Source organism: Syngnathoides biaculeatus, chromosome 10, assembly GCF_019802595.1.
Source record: "Syngnathoides biaculeatus isolate LvHL_M chromosome 10, ASM1980259v1, whole genome shotgun sequence".
Taxonomy (NCBI): domain Eukaryota; kingdom Metazoa; phylum Chordata; class Actinopteri; order Syngnathiformes; family Syngnathidae; genus Syngnathoides; species Syngnathoides biaculeatus.
Genome location: NC_084649.1, coordinates 29,231,218 through 29,252,340, shown reverse-complemented (window position 1 = coordinate 29,252,340; position 21,123 = coordinate 29,231,218). Strand labels below are relative to the sequence as shown.

Below are 21,123 nucleotides of genomic sequence, written 5' to 3'. Positions count from 1 at the left end.
TGATCAGAGAGACTGGCAGGAGAGTACTTTGTGTGTCTTTCAGTAGGAAAGGGGAGAAGGTGACTTGGATATGGAACCCCAAAATACAGGAAGTCATACAAGGAAAGAAGTTAGAGAAGAAAAAGTTGGTCACAGAGTACTCAGAAGAGGTGAAAGGAATACATTGAAATGTGATGTAAGGCAAAGGTAGTGGTGGTGAAGGCTAAACAAGAGGCATATGACAACATGTACACTAGGTTGGACACGAAAGAAGGAGAAAAGGATCTCTACAGGTTGGCCAGACAGAGGGAAAGAGATAGGAATGATGTACAGCAGGTAAGGGTGATTAAGGATAGAGATGGAAATGTGTTGACTGGTGCCAGTAGTGTGCTAAATAGATGGAAAGAATGCTTTGAGAAGTTGGCGGAGAAATATGTCAGAATAGGACAGGACATGTATGAGGGCAGCAGAACAGTGGTGATGCGTGCCATATGTGTAACAGAAAAATTTAAGGTGGAAATCAGATTGCATCAGAGATCAGCTCCGAGCCCCTTCATTTTTGACATCCCTCCAGCCAATATGATGTCTGGAAAATGCTCCAGTGGTGGTCAACGGGAGAGCAGTTTTAGCTCTCTGCTTTCAAACCAAGTTGCGGTATAGGATTTTTATGTTCGGTTGAATCCATTGCCATTTTTGTCTTTTCGTAACCTGAATCTTTCATGAGTAGAGACTGTCAATCTCGGGACAGTCTGAAAGGAAAAGGAGAAGATTCACCTATCCAATGAATGATGTCATTGATTGACTCCGCAATAGACATTGAATCTGCGCCACAGTCATGCCCAGTGTACCTGAATCCAAAAGGTAGTTTATTTTTATGTCGTAGTATTTATATAGTTTTGTGTGTTTTTTCCATAGGACTATAAATATTTGACGGCCAATGAAGTTACTCAAAACCCGGCAGCCTGGAAGAGAGAAGATGGCAAGATAAATTTGCTGTTTTACGATTGCACTATCAGACTACTGAAAGAAAATCTTGTACTGTATTCTGACACCACCGTATCCCGTTTTTTTATGATCATTGGACTTCATCTTAAATCTTTATCTTATATACGACCGGATACTTGGAGATGAAAACACAAGTGGATTGCGCCGGTTGGGGGAAAAACTTGTTAGTTGTCACTGGTGCTTAGGACAGGAAAATCACCTTTATGTAATGCTGGCTTCAGGTGTGTTCATGTACTTTTGATACCAAGCAACAAAACGTTATGCAGACCAGCAAGATAGTGCTCACGTGTGTGGTTGTGTGTACACACGCTGCCATTCTGTTCAATACATGATCTCTTATAGCCGGAATTCCGTCTTTTTAAATTCCATAGATAAAAAAAATAAATCAGTTTTTCTGCAATATTCCGACCATAACCCGTGCCAGAATTCACACTCGTTCATTTTCCGATCCGACTTTTGCAAGCAGGTTGGAAAATATGATATGCGTCTGTTGATTGGTCGAATGTGTTTCTCCTGACCGATGAAAACGCTTGTTGTAAACGAGACAGTTTATGGGGCCATTTGCAAGTGAACACGATGGCGGTACTCGAGAGGAAAAATGGCTCTCAAGTGAAAGAATATGATCTTTTTCTTTCGGCTTGTCCCATAAGGGGCTGCCACAGCGTGTCATCTTTTCCCATCCAAGCCTATCTAGTGCATCTTCTTCTCTAACACCCACTGTCCTCATGTTCTAACTCACAATATCCATCAACCTTTTCTTTGGCCTTCCTCTTGCTCTTTTGCCTGGCAGCTCCATCCTCAGCACCCTTCTACCGATATACTCACTCTCTCACCTCTGAATATCTCCAAACCATCGAAGTCTGCTCTCTCGAACCTTGTCTCCAAAACATCCAACTTTGGCTGTGCCTCTAATTAGCTCCTTCCTAATCCTATCCAACCTGCTCACTCCGAGCGAGAACCTCAGCATCTTTATTTCTGCTACCTCAGGCTCTGCTTCCTGCGGTTTCTTCAGAGCCACCGTCTCTAATCCATACATCATGGCCGGCCTCACCACTGTTTTCATAAACTTTCATAAAGATAAACCTTCATCTTAGCAAGGACTCTTCTGTCGCATAACACACCAGACACCTTTCGCCAGCTGTTCCCACCTGCTTGGACCCGTTTCGTCACTTCCTTACCACACTCACCATTGCTCTGGATTGTTGACCCCAAGAATTTGAAGTCGCCCACCCTCGCTATCTATTCTCCCTATACCGTCACTCTTCCCTCTCCACCCCTCTCATTCGTGCACATATATTCTGTTTTACTTCGGTTAATCTTCATTCCTCTCCTTTCCAATGCCTTCCTCCATATTTCTAATTGTTCCTCCACCTGCTCCCCGCTTTCACTGCAGATCACAATATCATCTGCGAACATCATGGTGCAAGGGGAATCCAGTCTAACCTCGTCTGTCAGCCTATCCATAACTACCGCAAACAGGAAGGGGCTCAGAGCGGATCCCTGATGCAGTCCCACCTCCACCTGATACACCTACAGCACATCTCACCGCTGTCCTCATACATGTCCTATCCTGTTCTAACATATTTTTCCACCACACCAGACTTGCGCACGCAGTACCACAGTTCCTCTCTTAGTACTTTGTCATAGGCTTTCTCGAGGTCTACAAAGACACAATGTAGCTCCTTCTGACCTTCTCTGTACAATTCCACAAGCATTCTCAAGGCAAATAATGCATCTGTGGTACTCTTTCTAGGCATGAAACCATAGTGTTGCTCGCATATACTTACTTCTGACCTGAGTTTAGCCTCCACTACTCTTTCCCGTAACATCATTGTGTGGCTCATCATCTTTAGTCTTCTGTAGTTTCCACAGTTCTGAACAGTCTTTGTTCTTAAAAAATTGAATTTTCCTCCATTCTTCTGGCATCTTCTCTCCCACTCTCTCCCTCTAGTATTCTATTGATTTAAGTTGGTCAAAAACTCCACAGCCACCTCTCCAAACTGCTTCCATACCTCCGATGGTATGTCATCAAGACCAACTGTCTTTCCATTTTTCATTCTGTTCAGGGCCTTTCTAACTCCCCCCTTACTAATCATTGCCACTTCCTGGTCATTCACGCTTACCTCTTCTAATCTTCCTTCTCTCCCATTTTTTCATTAACTTCCCAAAGTACTCTGTCCATCTACTTAGCACACTACTGGCACCAGCCAACCATTTCCATTGCTATCCTTAATCACCTTTACTTGCTGCACAACCCTTCCCATTTCTATCCCTCTGTCTTGCTAACCTGTCGAGATCCTTTTCTCCTTCTTTCGTATCCATTCTGCTGTACATATTGTCGTATGCCTCTTGTTTAGCCTTTAGCCTTCACCACCTCTACCTTTGCCCTACGATGCATCTCAATGTATTCCTTTCGCCTCTCCTCAGTCCTCTCCGTTTCCCACTTCTTCTTCGCTAATCTCTTTCCTTGAAAGACTTCTTGTGTTTCGGGGTTCCACCACCAAGTTTCCTTCTCCCTTTTCCTACCAGAAGACACCCCAAGTACTCTCCTCCCTGCCTCTATGAAAGCTTTGGCCGTAGTATTCTAGTCTTCTGGGAGCTGTTCTTGTCTGTCTCACCTCTTTCCAAAAATCCACAACATTCTTCCTTTCTCAACTTCCACCACCTGATTCTCTGCTCTACCTTTGCCTTCTTAATCTTCCCACCCATTACCAGAGTCATCTTACACACCCTAGGCTGTCGAGCTACACTCTCCCTCACCTCGATGGTAGTCCTTACAGTCAGTAACCTCCTAATTACATCGTTTGCACAAAATATAATCCACCTGCATGCTTCTACCTCCACTCTTGTAGGTCACTATGTTTTTGTCTCTTCTGGAAATAAGTGTTCACTGCCAATTCCATCCTTTTTGTGAAGTCCACCACCATCTGACCATCAAAGTGCCTTTGCTGGATACCGTACTTCTCAAACACTGCTTCAACATGTCCATTGAATTCTGCACCAATCACAACTCTCTCTCTCTCTCTCTCTCTCTCTCTCTCTCTCTCTCTCTCCTCTCTCTCTCTCCTCTCTCTCTCTCTCTCTCCTCTCTCTCTCTCTCTCTCTCCTCCTCTCTCTCTCTCTCTCTCTCTTTTCTCATGCTCAGGACTACTTCGTCTAGTTCCTTACAGAGTGTCTCTTTCAACTCGAGGTCACATCCAACATGTGGGGCATAGATGCTAATCCCATTATACACAACACTCTCAATTACAAATTTCATCCTCATCCCTCGATCTGACACTCTTTTTCATTTCCAATACATTCTCATACATATACATTCATACATTCTTGCCAGCTCTTCCTCTGGAAATAACCTCTACTCCATTTCAATTCCCATCTACTCCACGGTAAAATAATTTAAACCCTGCTCCTTAACTTCTACCCTTGCTCCCTTTCCACATGCTCTCTTGGATGCACAATATATCAACCTTTCTCCTAATCATCATTTCATCTAACTCCTGAGCTTTTCCTGTCATAGTCCCAACATTCAAAGTCCCAACACACAGCTGTTGGGTCTGTGCATTTCTCTTCTTCTTTTGCCAACTAAGTTGCTCTCCTCGTTTCTGCCTTCAACCAACATTATCTGAATTTCTACCTACGCCTTGCAGATTAACAGTGCTGGGGGTTTGCGTACTTAGCCCCCGCCACGACCCATCTGTTATCGAATTTGTTTGAACGCTCATTTATGTTTAGCACAGTTTTACGCCGGATGCCATTCCTAACGTAACCCTCTGCATTTATCCGTGCTTGGGAGCGGCCTACAGGTTGCACAATATCGTGTTCCCCAAAGGGCTGCAGATAGTCAAAAAAAGCATTCAAATAAACAAAGTCAACATATAAGATGCATAATTCACATACAACTCAGTCTATGTTAAAGTACAAATAGAAGCAAAGTCAGCACATGAGTAACACAATTTACATTCTACTTAGTCTATGTTAAAGTTACAATGGTATGTGGATAAGAAAGTTGGAGTATTAAAAAATGTAAAGGATATGTAGATTGAAAGGATATGTGATTGAAGGAGATTCAAACCAATGACCCCAGTAGTTGCAGGTTTAGTTGTCCTCACGATCCTCGTTGTACAAGTTGTTGGTTGAACAAGATTATGCAGTTACTCACGTTCGATGCTTCTTCAACGTTAACTGTTTGATCACAAACGCGTCACATTGTAAGCCAACTAAGGAAAGGTAGTCTGGGCCGAGGGGCAAGTTTAAGTCGGCCTTTCAACTTGTCCAACTTCTTCACTACGACTACTCGCGGACCTCGTTGTATATGTTACGAAAGTTTAGCAGGTCACGTAGGAGCGATTGATATTTTCATCCTTAGTATTTGATTACTAATGCGTCTTGCTGTTAGCAAGCGGGACTAGGCTAAGATAGTCTGCGCTGCTTCCAACACGAACGAAATACGGCTCCAATTTGGGTATTATGATTTCACAAAATGATTCTTAGTCCACTGAAGTCGTCACCATGGGCGTCCCACGTCGAGGATTCACAATATTCGGTCCAAATTCAGCAGGATTTATTTATTGTACAATCGAGTTTGCCGTAGCCTCCTCGTTTTCGCTGCCACCAGTTCGGGGACCGGAAGCGGAATCATCAATCAAGATGTGAAGTCGTGGTCATACAACTAAATTAGTTTAGTGATTCAAAAGATTGGTAAATCCTAGAAACAAAATAGTTTTGAGTTACTAACGTCAACAGCAAACTGCCATTTTTTAAACACACCCCTTTCAACAAATTGCGCAATTGCACAGCCTTAAAGGTCGTCATCCCTATAAACATTCTAAAATAGATATTGAAATAAAAAATACGTATAACATTTACTTCAATGTCTATACCAAAAAAATAAATACGAGCGGAGAGATAAGTGTCAGTCGACATCCAAGTGGTCGCCATTTTGACTGTATCTACTGTCCTTGACGTCATCCCGGACATTCACCATTGAAAACACGCTGTGGCCCCTACTATGGGACACGCCCCTTGTGACATGGAAGCTCTTTTCGAAGATTAGAACATCTCACAATTGAGTGAAGTGTCCGGGGCAATATTGCCCTATTGTTTCAAACCATATTTAGATGACATGCGGATCACGGCCAAACCGCCTCCCCGTTCGATCCACTTCTGCGGCAGAGATGAGCCACTGCGACCCGGCGCCGCGAAGAGCCACCCCTGCGGACAAGGCCAGCAGCCAGCTTGGTCTTGTCAACAAGGCCGGTGGCAATTCACAAGGCCTTCGGAGGATGCCCTTCAGTGGCTGCTGCACGGAAGCCTTCCAATGCGCACATCAACACATTTAGCACCTCTGACTTACGGATTACTCCCCAACTGTCCCCCCGAGCTGTATACACACGTACCTGTCATTTGGAACCCACGCAGCTCTCGTCCTTTGCAGTTGTGCAATCAATTTTTCACGTTGAACTGGATCTTTTGGAAAAGTATGAAGAGCGAATCCATCCTCCCGAGTGTTTGAGTAATATCCAGCAATGCAACGAACCGGCATTTTGGCTAACACGAAGCAACAACGAGCTATCTTCCCGAAGGTAAAACAAATATAAAGAAATGAGTCCGCGTGAGCACGCTACTGCCTCCAACGTCACTTCCTGCTTCTTGTCGAAAACAAATCCCATGAGAGGCTTTTCATGGCGGTAGTTACAATAAGCCATATATGTCAAAATCATGTTTTGTGGTGGGAAAAAATGGATTTTTCCATACCGGCTGCCTTTTTTTTTTTCATTAATAACAGTCACTCACATTTGACGAGCGCGCCGTCTCACTCGTAAATCTGCACAGTTGTGCACGAAAAATCGCACGTGTAAAGTTTGTTACGAATGGAAATGCATAGACATTCTCACCGCACATGAAAAACCAACCCAGTGCAACGAAGCACAGCCTGACTCCTTTTTTTTTTTTTTTTTTTTTTTTTTTTTTTTTAACAGCACAGGGTCTCCTGCTAGTTTACCTAACTCTGCCCACCTTCGGCTCTTAAAGGGGGTACACTCATTAGAAACACCGTCCACCCAGACAGTTTTGGCAACGAAGAGCAAAGAGACTTTGACATGTTGCTTGTGTTTACTCTCGATATTAATGGTTAAAGTAGAAAAAAAAATGTGCTGTTGCTGTGAATAATTGACGAAAAAGTGGTGAAACTGGAGGAGATTTTCTCTTTTGAGTAAAAAACAGTCTGGTCTGAAGCCAAAGTAGGAAGTACAGGACGAGATGGTGTCAGTTAATATTCCACCTTGCCACAGCCTGAACAAGGGTGAAAGCACAGACAATAGAGTCCACAAAAAGCTAGTTCTGTATTTTAAATCTAGAAGGCAACATAACATTAACCTTAAAACTGTTTCGAGCATCATTCAGCTTTCAACATGCATGCTAAAGATATTCTGCAAGCAATAATTCAGTTTTACACCAAGAAAAACAGACAGGAATATCATTGTGGGTTGAAAAAAAAAAAATGAAAAAGTTGCAAGCAACTTTGCAAATTTATAGTTCATAGTTGGCTTTGTTTAGTTAGCAATGTGTTTTTTTGTTTGTTGACATTTTCATTTTAAGTTTACAAAAACACATTTGTTCTTAAAAATATTCTGATGGGAATGTAAATGCTGTAATCTGAATCTTTGAATGAGCTATGTAACTTCAATGGATGACACTGACCACAGTTCATACGTCTGATGTTGCTCACAGTGGTCAAAGGGGCGCTCACAGTCTTAGTTTGTTTTCTCAGTACGTAAATGTAAAAAATTAGAGGGAATGTTGGTCTTGACATTAATCTATGTGTTTATTTCATAAACGTCAACAAAACAAGCCTGATCCTAAACAATCAGTATTCACCCAGAAAAAGGAAATGGAAGTTAACCTTACTGAGCATGTTCGAAGTGATGCCAAAAGCACGTTCCGAGCTGCGTCACGTAATGCAAGCGCATTTATTTTCCCAGAATTCCGGATTTTCAATTTTTCATGAAAATTCAGGAAAAATTGCCTAAACTTAATCGGGATATTAGTTGACAACATTGAGCGTAGCCATGTTGAGGTACTAACACAAGTAACAGTAACGCCCTTGCCCTCGCATTCTCTCAAGACGTCGCTTTTTTGTGTAGTCTTGACATTAATTGACGTGTTTATTTCATAAACAAGCCTCCTCCAAAACAACCGCTATTCACCTGGAAGCAGGAAATGCAAGTTAACCGCACTGAGCATGTACGGAAGTTATGCCGAAAGCGCATGTTCAGAGCTGCTTCAAGTCAAAAGTCATCAACGTTATGAGCCATGTCAAAGGAATGTTTGTTTCAATGTATCGCTAGCTTGTTGCCACGAACGCCGATTGTGTTGAACTAAACTTTCAGCATTTTCTAAACATTGCGGGTATAGACCGTTCATGTTTATTTCTTGACAGGCCAGTGCATTTAACTTATTTTCAGATCAAGAATTTTTATTAATGAAAAATTTTAAATACCGTTTTATATCATGTTCTGCTAATATCATTTGAAATTGGAAATTATCATGTCTGAGTTTGAAATTTTAGTTTTCTATTTTAGTTATGTATTTGTTTATTCAATTTTTAATTTACAGTTATGTTATATAAATCCGGTAAATTATTTTAAGGCCATCCCTAATCACACCCACAACTTTAACTGCGAACATGACCCGTCCATTTTTCAAATGTGAGTGACTGTATATATCAAAATATTAAAGGCAACTCATTATACTATTAATATTACTAGATCTATATCCAAGACAGTGAGCAATGTGATCGAGTGTATCAGTACAACGCGACGTAACGAGTTTTAGACTTAAACGTTAATAGAATTATTATAGATCAACTTCTGTAACTTGTTTTGCTGTACGTTGTAGAAATTCTAGAATATATTTTCATGTATATATCTATACTATAATATGTCTTGGCACAATTTTTATGGGGAAAAGGACAATGTTACATGTCTTTTACTGAATAGTTTGCTTAATTCATTTGTCTTGAGATAAGATGGCATATTTTTATTGACAAATGTGATTTTGTGCTATCCAGTGATAGGGGGCAAAAAATGTGGACTTGGCCCTTGGGGAACTTCTGCCCTTTTTTTTTTTTTTTTTTTTAATTGGTCAGGACATAGAAATTTTACTTTCAATTTCTGTCTGAATTTTTGTTCACAGATATCGCCAGAATGCACCACAGCCATCCATTTTTTAAAAAATATCCCAAGGGGGGCGTGCCCCCGGACCCCTCTAGCAGGACTTCTCACCTTCAGTGCTTGCATTTGTACTTTCAGGAATTTTCACGAAAGTCCACTTTCATTTCTGTTTTATAGAGTGGAGATAAGCCAGATGGTTCTTTTGGAGGCTTTGCCGAGTACGTATGTCATGTGTGTATTACCGGTATGTCACCACATGCACAAAGGTTATTATGATAGACAATTGGTTTGAGGATTTGGGTAGCAGCAAATTAGTGGTGACATTTTACATTTTTGTACCAAACTTGTGGCGCCCATTATACTTCAAGTCGCGTTTTATGCAAGAAATTACGCGGTAACTACCGTACTTGCCGAGCTACAAACTCGCACCGGGTGATAAGCTGCGCCCATTCTGTCCAGTGTTTTTTACATACATTAACCGCACCAGACTTTACACTGCGGATATATACAGGGTTCGCACGCGGCCCTAAAAGTCCCTAAAAAACCCTAAATTTTCGAAGGTGCATTTAGGGGATCCTAAAAGTCATTAATATCCGCGAAAATCGGTCAACCTTCTAAAAAGGCCTTAAATTAAAAAAAAAATTAAATGGAGGACCTCTACTGCCAAAAATCTCCCTAAAAAAATTAATCTTTTATTTAAAAAAAAAAAATAGCGATCCGTCTGGTGTCCAAATCAGCCGGAAATTGTCAACTGAAGTCACCGTGTTGACAACTAGTCGCCATCTTGTCGATATTCCATTGTTTGTTTCCGTGAGTAGGAATTTCACTTCGTCTTCGTTACGACGTAGCGTAGTTCTTTCATCGATCCAACTTGTATCACGGGGAAGGGCATTTTTCAAGAAGTTTGGGTTGAAAGTAAGGAGTTTGAGAGCTGGGTTCGTCGAGATCCAAAAGATAGGCACATGTTTTACTGCCATCTGTGCAAGCAGAGTGACCAGCTTGAAAAGATGGGCGTCAAAGCGCTGGAGTCGCACCGGAAAAACAGGAGACACCCTGATTTGGCGAAGACTCTCTCATCTTCCGTTGGTATGAATCTGTTTCTAAAATATCAAGATAGTGAAGCATCAACTTCAGGCAGTGGTACTAGCAGTGCATGCGCACCTACAGTTGTCCAGTCATCGACTTCAACCAGCCGGAAGTCAGGCTTTATGAACGTAGTTCAATTCACGAAGACAGACTCGTTAAAGGCAGAGATCGTGTGGACTTTAAAAGTGATCACGTTTGACATAGCTTAGTCGTCTTCTACAAACCTTGGAGGAAAATTTGTCTTGTACATGGCCTGGAGACATATGCGCATGTCCAAACCAGAGTGTATTACATGAGGGTCATTCAATAAATAAGGTGAATTTTTCGGTATAAGGACTTCCAATACAGATAGCTTACTTTTTTCCCCCAAATTTGTCCCCCAGCACTCTCACACACTTTTTCCATTTGTGCACAAGCTTCCATATTCCCTCAGTGTAAAATTATTATTGTAGTTACAACATCCACAAGGTTAATTTTTAGCGCTGATTTACACAACAGTTCCCTATGTGATACAATGAGTCAATTTTTGTAAATGGTTCATTTCTGTCACTTTTTATCCTGCATTCTCTTCAAAAGTCTGACATTTAGACAATTCTGTCATACCTGCCAGCAGGTCCTATTTCAGTCCTAACTTATCAAACTATGCCGTTACTTCTGTGAACAAGTCACTTCCACTCGTGGTGGCCCCTTTCATTCAACGTATGGCTGCGAGCTCCTTTGTGATTTGAAAGTGAAGGAGGCGCAGTGACCCAAGTCCGGGCAAGAGAAACCTTTATCCATTTATTTAGGATCATTCTGACACACAAACCTCTACACCATGATAAGATGACTCCTCATGGTGGGGGAATTTCATATACATCCCTTCTCAGTCTTTGGATCTGAATTAACACTTTGGCGATCGCCAAGATAAAGATCAGAGATTTTACTTTATTGGAACAACATATTAGATTTAGGCTACGTTCACACGGAATGCCTCCCAGCATGCTTTGTGGCACTAAGGATCGAAATATTTGAAGTGCATGTTTTGTGTCAATTATACCTTCAGTAATGTTTTGTTTTATTATTTGCTAGTTATGTTATTCTGTTTGCTATGACGTGATAATTTTGTTTTCAATACGACACCGTGAGTGTGAGCAACATGGTGACTGAATTGTCTACACTTATCAGTGAGGGGGATTGTAAACTTCTTCTGCGTCCATATCTAAAATTCCAAATGCTCATCACTGTGAGCCCCACCATGTAGTCACATGCTTTCAAACGTACACAAGTTTGCATGTATGCCATTGATGTAACTAGGGTGTTTAGTTGCAGTTAATTGAAATACTCACTTAAAAAACATTTACAGATTTTTGGACCTTGGTGCACACATAAGGCGTGTTGTTATAAGGAACCCCCTTCTTTTTTGAGAAAATTTAAGATTGGAGAAAATGCAAGACTTTTAAGTGTACCTTATGGTCGTGAAAATACATTACATATCATACATAGGAATTTTAAAGCTGCACCAATTTGCGGATTTTCGAGATTCGCGGGGGGAAGGAACATCCCCGCGAATAATGAGGAAACAGTATTTTAATTCACACATTATATCTTGATTGTTTTTTTTCTTTCCCCTGGTTCTTGGTTTCAGTGAAGACTCTGAGGACAAGCTCTCAAAATCCAAAAATGATTCTGCTGGTAAGTGTTCTCATTTTTTTTTTCTTATTTGCAAAGAAGTAAGCAACTGTCACAAGAAGAGCTGTATGTTGACTTGGATGTTTTTTCTAGATGACTTTGGTAGTGATGAAGACAACAACTTTGGTGAGGAAGATGATGAAGATGGAGGAAGTGACTATGAAGAAAAAAAGGACAAAAAAGGAAAGAAACCCAAGATGGAAAACCCCAGCAGAAGGACACCAAAAAGAAAACGAACCACAGGTAATGTAAAGTCTGTCACCATGTAAATTTGTCATCAGGCTTGAATGGGGTAACAGTTACCTTACATTTGTACAGTTACACTTGTTACAATCACATTGCCCAGTCTGTCAAGATACAAACAGCACTACGACTTGATGAAAATTTCCTAAAAGGAGGGAGGGATATAGGGCTGGAGAAGGATCATTTTTAAGCTTTTCTTTCCATTTTCACAGTCTCGACCCCAGCTCCCTGTGAACTATAGAATTTACTTTTCTCATTCAATAAATGTTATGGAATATAAATCCAGTAGGATTCTTTATTCAACAGACTGATTTCAGTGGAGCGTGGAGTCTAGAGTAAACATGGAAATGCAGCCTTTAGCTGTTTTGTACACATTACCAACAAAAATGAAATCAGTCCCAAGTGTCAATGTTTTAATTTCCAGGATGATTTTTTTTCTCATTTATGACTGGATATTTAAAACATTTTTGATTTCTAAAATTTCTCTTGCACTGTTTTGAAATGTTTTTTCTAGATTTGTTGAAATTGTCTTTGCTATTTGTTTTTGTTTAAATACATTGAGTTACCTTGTCTATGAAATGTTGTGTGTGTGTGTGTGTGTGTGTGTGTGTGTGTGTGTGGTGTGTGTGTGTGTACACCAGAAAATTGTAAATATGTCAACAGTACATTATCTATATTTTGCATACTTGAGAGGAAAAAATACAACAGTAAAGTGTCTAGTTAAACAATAAGAAAATGTTTTTATTGTAGTAAGGTAATTAACATTCCTCACTTGGAGAATCTTCTGCTGGAGGCACTGGCAGTGTACAAGTTTTTTACCTTTGAGATTGTTTTTTTCTGTGTATGTGGGTACCAAAATGTTTAAAATATGTCGACAAAACAGTATGCGTTCATACTTTGCATAATTGAGACAAACATTTTCAACAGTACAAGTGTCTAGTTCAATCTTTTATTAAAACCTTGTGCTGCATATTAACATTTTTATTGTAGTACATACGTAATTAACATTCCTCACTCTGAGAATCTTCTGCTGGACGTGTTGATTGTTTAGCAAATATTTATCTTTGAGAAAAACATGTTATGCTCTGCTTCAAAATTCCTCTCTACAAGGACATAACCCCGTCAACACAGTTGCTAAACACGACACATTCTTCCTCCACATAATGACGAGCAGCATCGTTGTTGGCGGAGGAACCCTCACCATACGGAGGCATGCTTCTGAGACCATAACGCTTCTTCAGTTTACAATGTTAAAAGCATTTATTCCTCTCTGCCTTGTGAGCACCATCATATGGTATCTTATGTACACACTAAAATATGGGCTACCATAGATGCTATCAATGTTAGTAGTGTTCAATTGTACTTCATTGGTTGGAAAAATATGGATCATATCATGCATAGGTATATTAATATTACAACCATTATTCGCGGATTTTAGTTATTTGTGGGGGTATAAGAAACGTAACCCCCGCGAATGACGGGGGAGCACTATATATGCTTGGTTTGCAAACATTATTCCTTGGCAATCAACAAAAACATAAACAAACATAACTCCAACTAGAGCTGCAAGCAGTTATAAGAACGGTGCCCTCGCACCATGCCACACTGGGGTACTGGCAGTTTGGAGTCCTGGGGGGTTGGGTATTGACACGTCGAAGTAAGTACCACAAATTGCCCTGGGCTGTAGGTTTCCCACCACACAGTACGACTGCTGTGGTGTGTCCATAAGACTAGAGCAATACACAAAAATAAAAGTAGGCCACACAAAGAAAGGCCATAGAGCCATAGGGTCACATTGAATGGATCCATCTAAACACCCTCTCCCAGAAAGGGTTGAGGGGTGGGCGAGTTAGAATGATGCGTTGAGAAGAATCTTTTTCGAGAATGAACCGAACCACAGGAGTTTATGAAAAACCATTGTTTTTGCCTGTAGGACTCCACTGCTGTTGAACAACAAAATGGCAGGTTTGGATATTGGGATGATTAAGGGCTGCAAAATTCCCATGGTCTGTAGTTTGAACATCGCATTATATGATAGTATTAGGTTTGCAAACTATTTATTGAGAAGAATGGTTATTTTTTTTTGAGAAAGAAAAACTCGGACCAAATCAGTTGATGAAATGGTTAAGGTATTGGGACCCTAAACATTTTTTGCAAACTTGCTTGAAAACAGTTGCAAAAGAGAAAATTAACAACAAATATGTAGTCCAACAAATTGAAGAGTAAAATGCACAGGTTCATGGGGTACTTAAAGGTCAAGTGTCATCCCTATAAACATTCTAAAATAGATCTTGTAATGAAAAATACACATATTATTCACTTCAATGTCTATACGAAAAAATAAATATGAGTGGAGAGCGCGTCATCCATGCGCAAAGTTGCAGAAGTGTCATTCTACGACATCCAAGTGGTCACCATATTGGCTGTATCCTGTCTGTGACGTCAACCAGACAATCGCCAATGAAAACACTCGGTGGAACCTACTATGGTAGACGAACATACCCCTTCTGACACGGAAGATCGAAGAAGAGAACATCACACAACCGTGTGAAGTTACCGGGGGAATATTACCCGATTGTTTCGAGCCATATTCAGATGAAATGCGATCATGGACAAACCGCCTCCCCGTCCGATCCACTTCTGAGGCAGAGATGAGCCATCGTGGCTCATCCCAGCTGGCCGTTATGGCTCATTTTCGGCGCTGAGGTGGCTTATCACGGAGCCGAGCCGGGCTGCTTTAGGGCGTTGTTCATAGCCGCCGCAGTACGCGATGAACAACACTGTCGAGCCAGGGCACTTTACTCGTTCTCATCGCACGCGGCTGAGTGAGGCATTGTCAGCAGTGTTCTTCAGAGCCGCCGCCGTCCGCAAGCCCAACGCGGAGCCTTCGCCGAAGCCGTGACCGGCGAACGTGGCGCCTCAGCCAGTGTGTCTCCTTTTCGGCGCCGAGGTGGCTTATCATGAAGCCAAGCCGGGCTCCTTTACAGCGTCCGCGATGAAGAACACCACCGAGCTGGGGTGCTTTACGGCGTTGTCGTCGCACATGGCTGAGTGAGGCATTGTCAGCAGTGTTCTTCAGAGCCGCCGCCGTCCGCAAGCCCAACGCGGAGCCTTCGCCGAAGTCGTGACCGGCGAACGTGGCGCCTCAGCCAGTGTGTCTCATTTTCGGCGCCGAGGTGGCTTATCATGTAGCCAAGCCGGGCTGCTTTACAGCGTCCGCGATGAAGAACACCACCGAGCTGGGGTGCTTTACGGCGTTGTCGTCGCACATGGCTGAGTGCTGCATTGTAGGCAGCGTTGTTCAGCGCCGCCACTATCCGTGAGCCCGACAAGCAGCCTTCGCTGGCGAGCCCCACGCCGTACGACGCAAACATTGACACATTTAGCACGCCTGCCATACGTACGCAGATCTTTTATGTTATGAGAGACTGATTACGTGGTCCGGCCCAAACTATTATTTTTTTTTAGTAGCTGTAGACACACCTACCTGTCATTTGGAACCCACGAAGCTCTCGTCTTCTGCACCCGTGCAATCCATTTTTCACGACGAACCAGGTCTTTTGCAAACTTATGAAGGGTAAATCCATCCTCCGGAGTGTTCAAGCAATGTCCAGCTATGCAACGAGCCGGCATTTTGGCTAACACGAAGGAACAACGAGCTACCTTCCCGGAGGTAAAACTAATACAAACAAAGGAGTCCGCTTGAGGGCGCTCCCGCCATGTAAGTCATTTCCTGCTTCTTCTCGAAAACAATTCCCTCGAGAGGATTTTCATGGCGGGAGTTACAAAAACCGGTATACGTATACGTTTTGTGGTAAGGAAAAACAACGCGTGGGTCCATGTTAGCTGCCGTTTTTTTATTAATAACATACTAAAAATCATGTATTTCATGACAGTGGCCCTTTAAACACATTTCTATTGTTATTTATTAAACTGGCAAAAAACAGTGCATCAACCAATTATACAATGCAATATTATTTATAAAAACTGTAAATATAGGTATAAGAATGAAGCAGGTGAAAAAGGCCAACTGAGCTCCACATGAACAAACACCAGGCATGGAGGCAAGGAAAAACAAGAAAGGAGTGACTACCTCTTGGTTGCCACGACGAAGCTTTCGCTGGGGCACAACGCAGAGGTGGTATTGTAACTACATAATTTAAAAGAATGTTATCGCTTAAAAAAAAAAAGAAAACATAACATATAGTATATATGCGAGAGAGTCAATATCGTGAAGGAGACAACGCGCACAACAAGAAAATGGGTAGGACACGGAATTTCAGCTCCCGCCAAAGATTTTCTATTGGGTTTAGGTCTGGAGACAGGCGACGCCACGCCAGAACCTTGATATGCTTCTTATGTAACCACTCATTGGTTTTCCTAACTGTGTGCTTAGGGTAATTGTCATCTTGAAAGAGCCAGCCACGACCTATCTTCAATGCTCTGACTGAGGGAAAGAGGTTGTTCCCCAAAATCGCACAATACATGGACACGGTCATCCACTCCTTAATAGAGTTCAGTCATCCTGTCCCATGTGCAGAAGAACACCCCCAAAGCATGATGCTACCACCCCCATGCTTAACAGTATGGATGGTGTTCTTGGGATGGAACTCATCATTCGTCCTCCTCCAAACTCAGTTAGTGGAAGTATGACCAAAAAGTTCAATTTTGGTCTCATCTGACCACAAAACCTTCTCCCATGCCGCCTCTGTATCATCCAAATGGTCATTGGCAAACTTAAGACTGGCCTTGACATGTGCTGGTTTAAGCAGGATCCCCTTCCGTGCCATGCATGATTTCAAACCATGGCGTCTTAGTGTATTACCAACAGTCACATTGGAAACGGTGGACCCAGCTCTTTTCAGATCATTGACCAAGTTCTGTCACGTAGTACTGGGCTGATTCCTCACCTTTCTAAGGATCATTGAGACCCCGCGAGTTGATATCTCGAATGGGGCTTCACTCCGATTGAGATTGGCAGTCATGTTTGGCTTCTTCCATTTTCTAATGATAGCTCCAACAGTGGACCTTTTTTCACCAAGCTGCTTGGCAATTTCTCCGTAGCCTTTTCCAGCTGTGTGGAGTTGTACAATTTGGTCTCTGGTGTCTTTGGACAGCTCTTTGGTCTTGGCCATGTTACAGGTTTTGAATCTTACTGATTGTATGGGGTGGAAAGCTCTCTTTATGCAGCTAATGAGCTCCCACAGGTGCATCTGATTCAGGATACTACATGGAGTGGCGGTGGACTTTTAAAGGTGAACTAACAGCTCTTTGAGGGTCAGACGTCTAGCTGATCGACAGGTGTTCAAATACTTATTTGCAGCTATATCACACAAATCATTAAAAAAAAATCATACATTGTGATTTCTGTATTTTTTTTTAGCTCTCTCTCACAGTGGACATGCATCCACGATGAAAATTTCAGACCCCTCCATGATTTCCAAGTAAGAGAACTTGCAATATAGCAGTGTGTCCAAATACATATTTTCTTCAGTGTAGTTAAAACAGCTTCAAAATAAGGAGGCTGCACTCATCACCAGTTTGCTTGCATGCAAGGAGAACGAAAGAACTGCCCCCTACAATTCTCCACCACACTCTGCGGAGTTCTCCTGACCCCTTATTTTATTTGTATCCACAATTACAACATCCCCAAAGGGGTCAAGGCAGAAGCATTGTTTTCTTGATTTATTGTGTCATATGTCAGACGTGTAAATGAAAAATAACATTCGTAATCATTTTAAAATTACTCAGTATGGCAAAAGTCATTTCGAAGTTATCCTCCAGGTGCGCTCCATCAAACTGGCTCTGTCTGGTCTTCTGCAGCCAGTCACTTCTTCTTTTTGGTGCGGATCTGTTTTCTGCTAAATAGCTAAATAAGCTCTGTAGTTCATTAATTCAGCAAAGTATTTTCTTCATTGCAAAGCAAATGTATGATAACAGAATTTCACAATTTTTCAAACATTTCCCTCCTGTTCATCCCACATTTGATCCAAAAACAACATTAAACGAACCTCCTAGATCGGCTTTATTCATTTGTATCATTAACTTGTCACACAAAGTAGAATTCATTTTCATAAATGTGACTAGGTCCACAGAAAAGATCTGTGAGGGGATTGCATAATCATCATCCTGGTCATCAGGGTTATCAAAGTCATCAAGGGTACTGTTGCGTTGTTCAGCAAGCAATGAGTATATCTCATGGAATTTGGAATTAGTAGTGGCTATAGCATTTGAGATAAACCAGTTGTGCAATGCGCTACTGCAGGGAATGCACCACCACCCAGACAATGTAAGAATAGCTGCAAATAGAGCTTTAGAAACCGGGACAGAAAAACCCAGTTGTTATATTTACTAAATGTTTTGTCCCACCACTCAGACCAGGCAAAGGTGTTCACGCGGGAATGTTCCCTCATCTTGAGATTCAGGGTGCGCAGGCCTTCATTTGCCCTTGTGAGTGACCCATCTGGGGTTTTATTGTTCGGAAGGAAGGTACCGCACAGGTCACAAAACATTGCCCAGATGCCACCCTTCTTGGCCAGGAGCATGTCGACCGCAATGCAGTTCTGGAATGCCATGAGTGATGTAGCAGCCAATTGTTCTTTTATGGCAACAAAGCCTGATTCAGTATAATTTCCCAGTTTCTGCACATTATAGTGGATGTAGTTGATTCAATCTACATTTTTATTAGGCGTAATCCACGCAAAAATAGATTCCCAGCCCGCAGCAATTTGGTCCACCGTCTTATACTCATCTGGTGCGCCATGAGGAACGCCATTCGCATCAATGTAAGTCGGGTTCCCGTCTTTCCAGGAAGCACGCCTCCTTCTGGAAAGAAGGAAGGAAGGGTGGTATGCGGAAGCTGCAAATTTGATGTCCCTTGGTGTTAATGGGAAGATAAACAGGCAAAAGTAGTGACACAAGTGCGCAAACACCAGAATTATTTAGTCGTGTAACTTGTTACCACCACACCACCAACATCACACGTCACTGTGTGGGAGTAGTGGGTCTGTTTGGAGCACAGTTGCCTTGCACCATGTTGAATTAAATGAACACTTTGTCGAAAGTAATACGAATGGGAGCACACATTAGAAGTTAGTAGATGAGGGTTCAGTGTTTTTCAATACCAGTTATTCACAGATTTCACCAAGAAAAATCTCTAGATTGGAAAAGTATTATCGAAATTCCTCTCTCGCTCAGACATTTCAATGAGCATGGCTGGAAAACTGAAAACCAATTAACCTTTGACATGCCTGCAGTGCTTCCTGTTCTGACAACCCCCCCCCCCCCCATTGCTCATTGATATAGTGCATTGTGAAAGTATTCGGCCCCCTTGAACTTTTCAACATTTCACCACATTTCAGGCTTCAAACATAAAGATATAAAATGAAAAAAAAAAAATTCCCAAGACTCAAAAAGTGGGACACAATCGCGAAGTGGAACGAAATTTACTTAATTTTTTAAAGTTTTTTAATAAATAAAAACCTGAAAAGTGGGGTGTGCGATTTTATTCGGCTCCCTTGCATTCATACTTCGTAGTGCCACCTTTTGCTACAATTACAGCTGCAAGTCGCTTGGGGTATGTCTCTATCAGTTTTGCACATCGAGAGACTGAAATTCTTGCCCATTTTTCCTTGCAAAACAGCTTGAGCTTAGTTAGGTTGGATGGAGAGCGTTTGTGAACAGTCTTCAATTCTGCCCACAGATTCTTGATTTGATTCAGGTCTGGACTTTGACTTTGCCATTCTAACACCTCGATACGTTTATTTGTGAACCATTCCATTGTAGATTTGGCTTTGGGTTTTGTATCATTGTCCTGTTGGAAGATAAATCTCTATCCAGGTCTCGGGTATTTTGCCGACTCCAACAGGTTTTCTTCCACAATGGAACTGTATTTGGCTGCATTCATCTTCCCATCAATTTTAACCATCTTCCCTGTTCCTGCTGAAGAAAAGCAAGCCCAAACCATGAGGCTGCCACCACCATGTTTGACAGTTTGGGATAGTATGTTCAGGGTGATGAGCTGTGTTGCTTTTACGCCAAACACATCATTTGGCATTGTGGCGAAAACGTTCAATTTTCGTTTCACATGACCACAGCACCTTCTTCCACGTGTTTGGTGTCTCTCCCAGGTGGCCTGTTCAGATGAGACTTTTTCTGGCTTTCTTCTTGCCACTCTTCCATAAAGGCCAGATTTCTGCAGTGTATAACTGTTGTCCTATGGACAGACTCTCCCACCTCAGCTGTAGATCTCTGCAGTTCATCCAGAGTGATCATGGGCCTCTTGGCTGCATCTCTGATCAGTCTTCTCCTTGTTCGAGGTGAAAGTTTTGAGGGATGGCCGGGTCTTGGTAGATTTGCAAGTGGTCTGATACTCCTTCCATTTCAATATGATTGCTTGCACTGTGCTCCTTGAGATGTTTAAAGCTTGGGACATCATGTATCAAAATCCAGCTTTAAACCTTTCCACAACATCTATCTATCTCGGACCTTCCTGGTGTGTTCCTTGATCTTCATGATGCTCTCTGCACTTTAAAGGGAATGAAAGGACTGCAATGTAACTTTTTGCTATTATACAGTTTTTATCCCAAATACAAATCTTAAATCCGTTATTCAGGAAAAGTTTTTATTTTTCGATTATCTGCAACAAATTATCGTACATTGCTATATGCGTATCTGCCGGAAAAGGATGGAAATGTGTTGGAGAAAGCTGATCAGCGGCGTGACGTAGGACGTTTTCACAACATGGATCCCGTAGAAATACACTGTAAGAAGGCCGATGAATTTTCCGATAATTCAAGCGATGAACAATATTCTGAAGGGTCCCACGAAGACTGTGAAGACTACAAGCTTTATGAAGGCATTAATGGGTATGAGTTTGAGCCAGTTAGACAGCACACACGTTCGAATTCAGACAAAATAGCTGCCGATGAAGAAGGCAACACAACAGTCAGACCCATTGTGGAGGATA

General features: G+C 41.9%; 1 protein-coding gene across 2 annotated transcripts in view; it reads left to right on the top strand.

Annotated features, from left to right (window-relative positions):
* Window positions 1-21,123, top strand: part of nucks1a (nuclear casein kinase and cyclin-dependent kinase substrate 1a) — a 138,011-nt gene that overhangs the window by 71,970 nt on the left and 44,918 nt on the right. For both annotated transcript variants that reach the window (XM_061832983.1, XM_061832982.1), the window contains 2 exons: window positions 11,869-11,915; window positions 12,006-12,155. In XM_061832983.1, coding sequence (XP_061688967.1) covers window positions 11,869-11,915; window positions 12,006-12,155 — 197 coding nt within the window. The remainder of the gene's footprint in view (window positions 1-11,868; window positions 11,916-12,005; window positions 12,156-21,123) is intronic.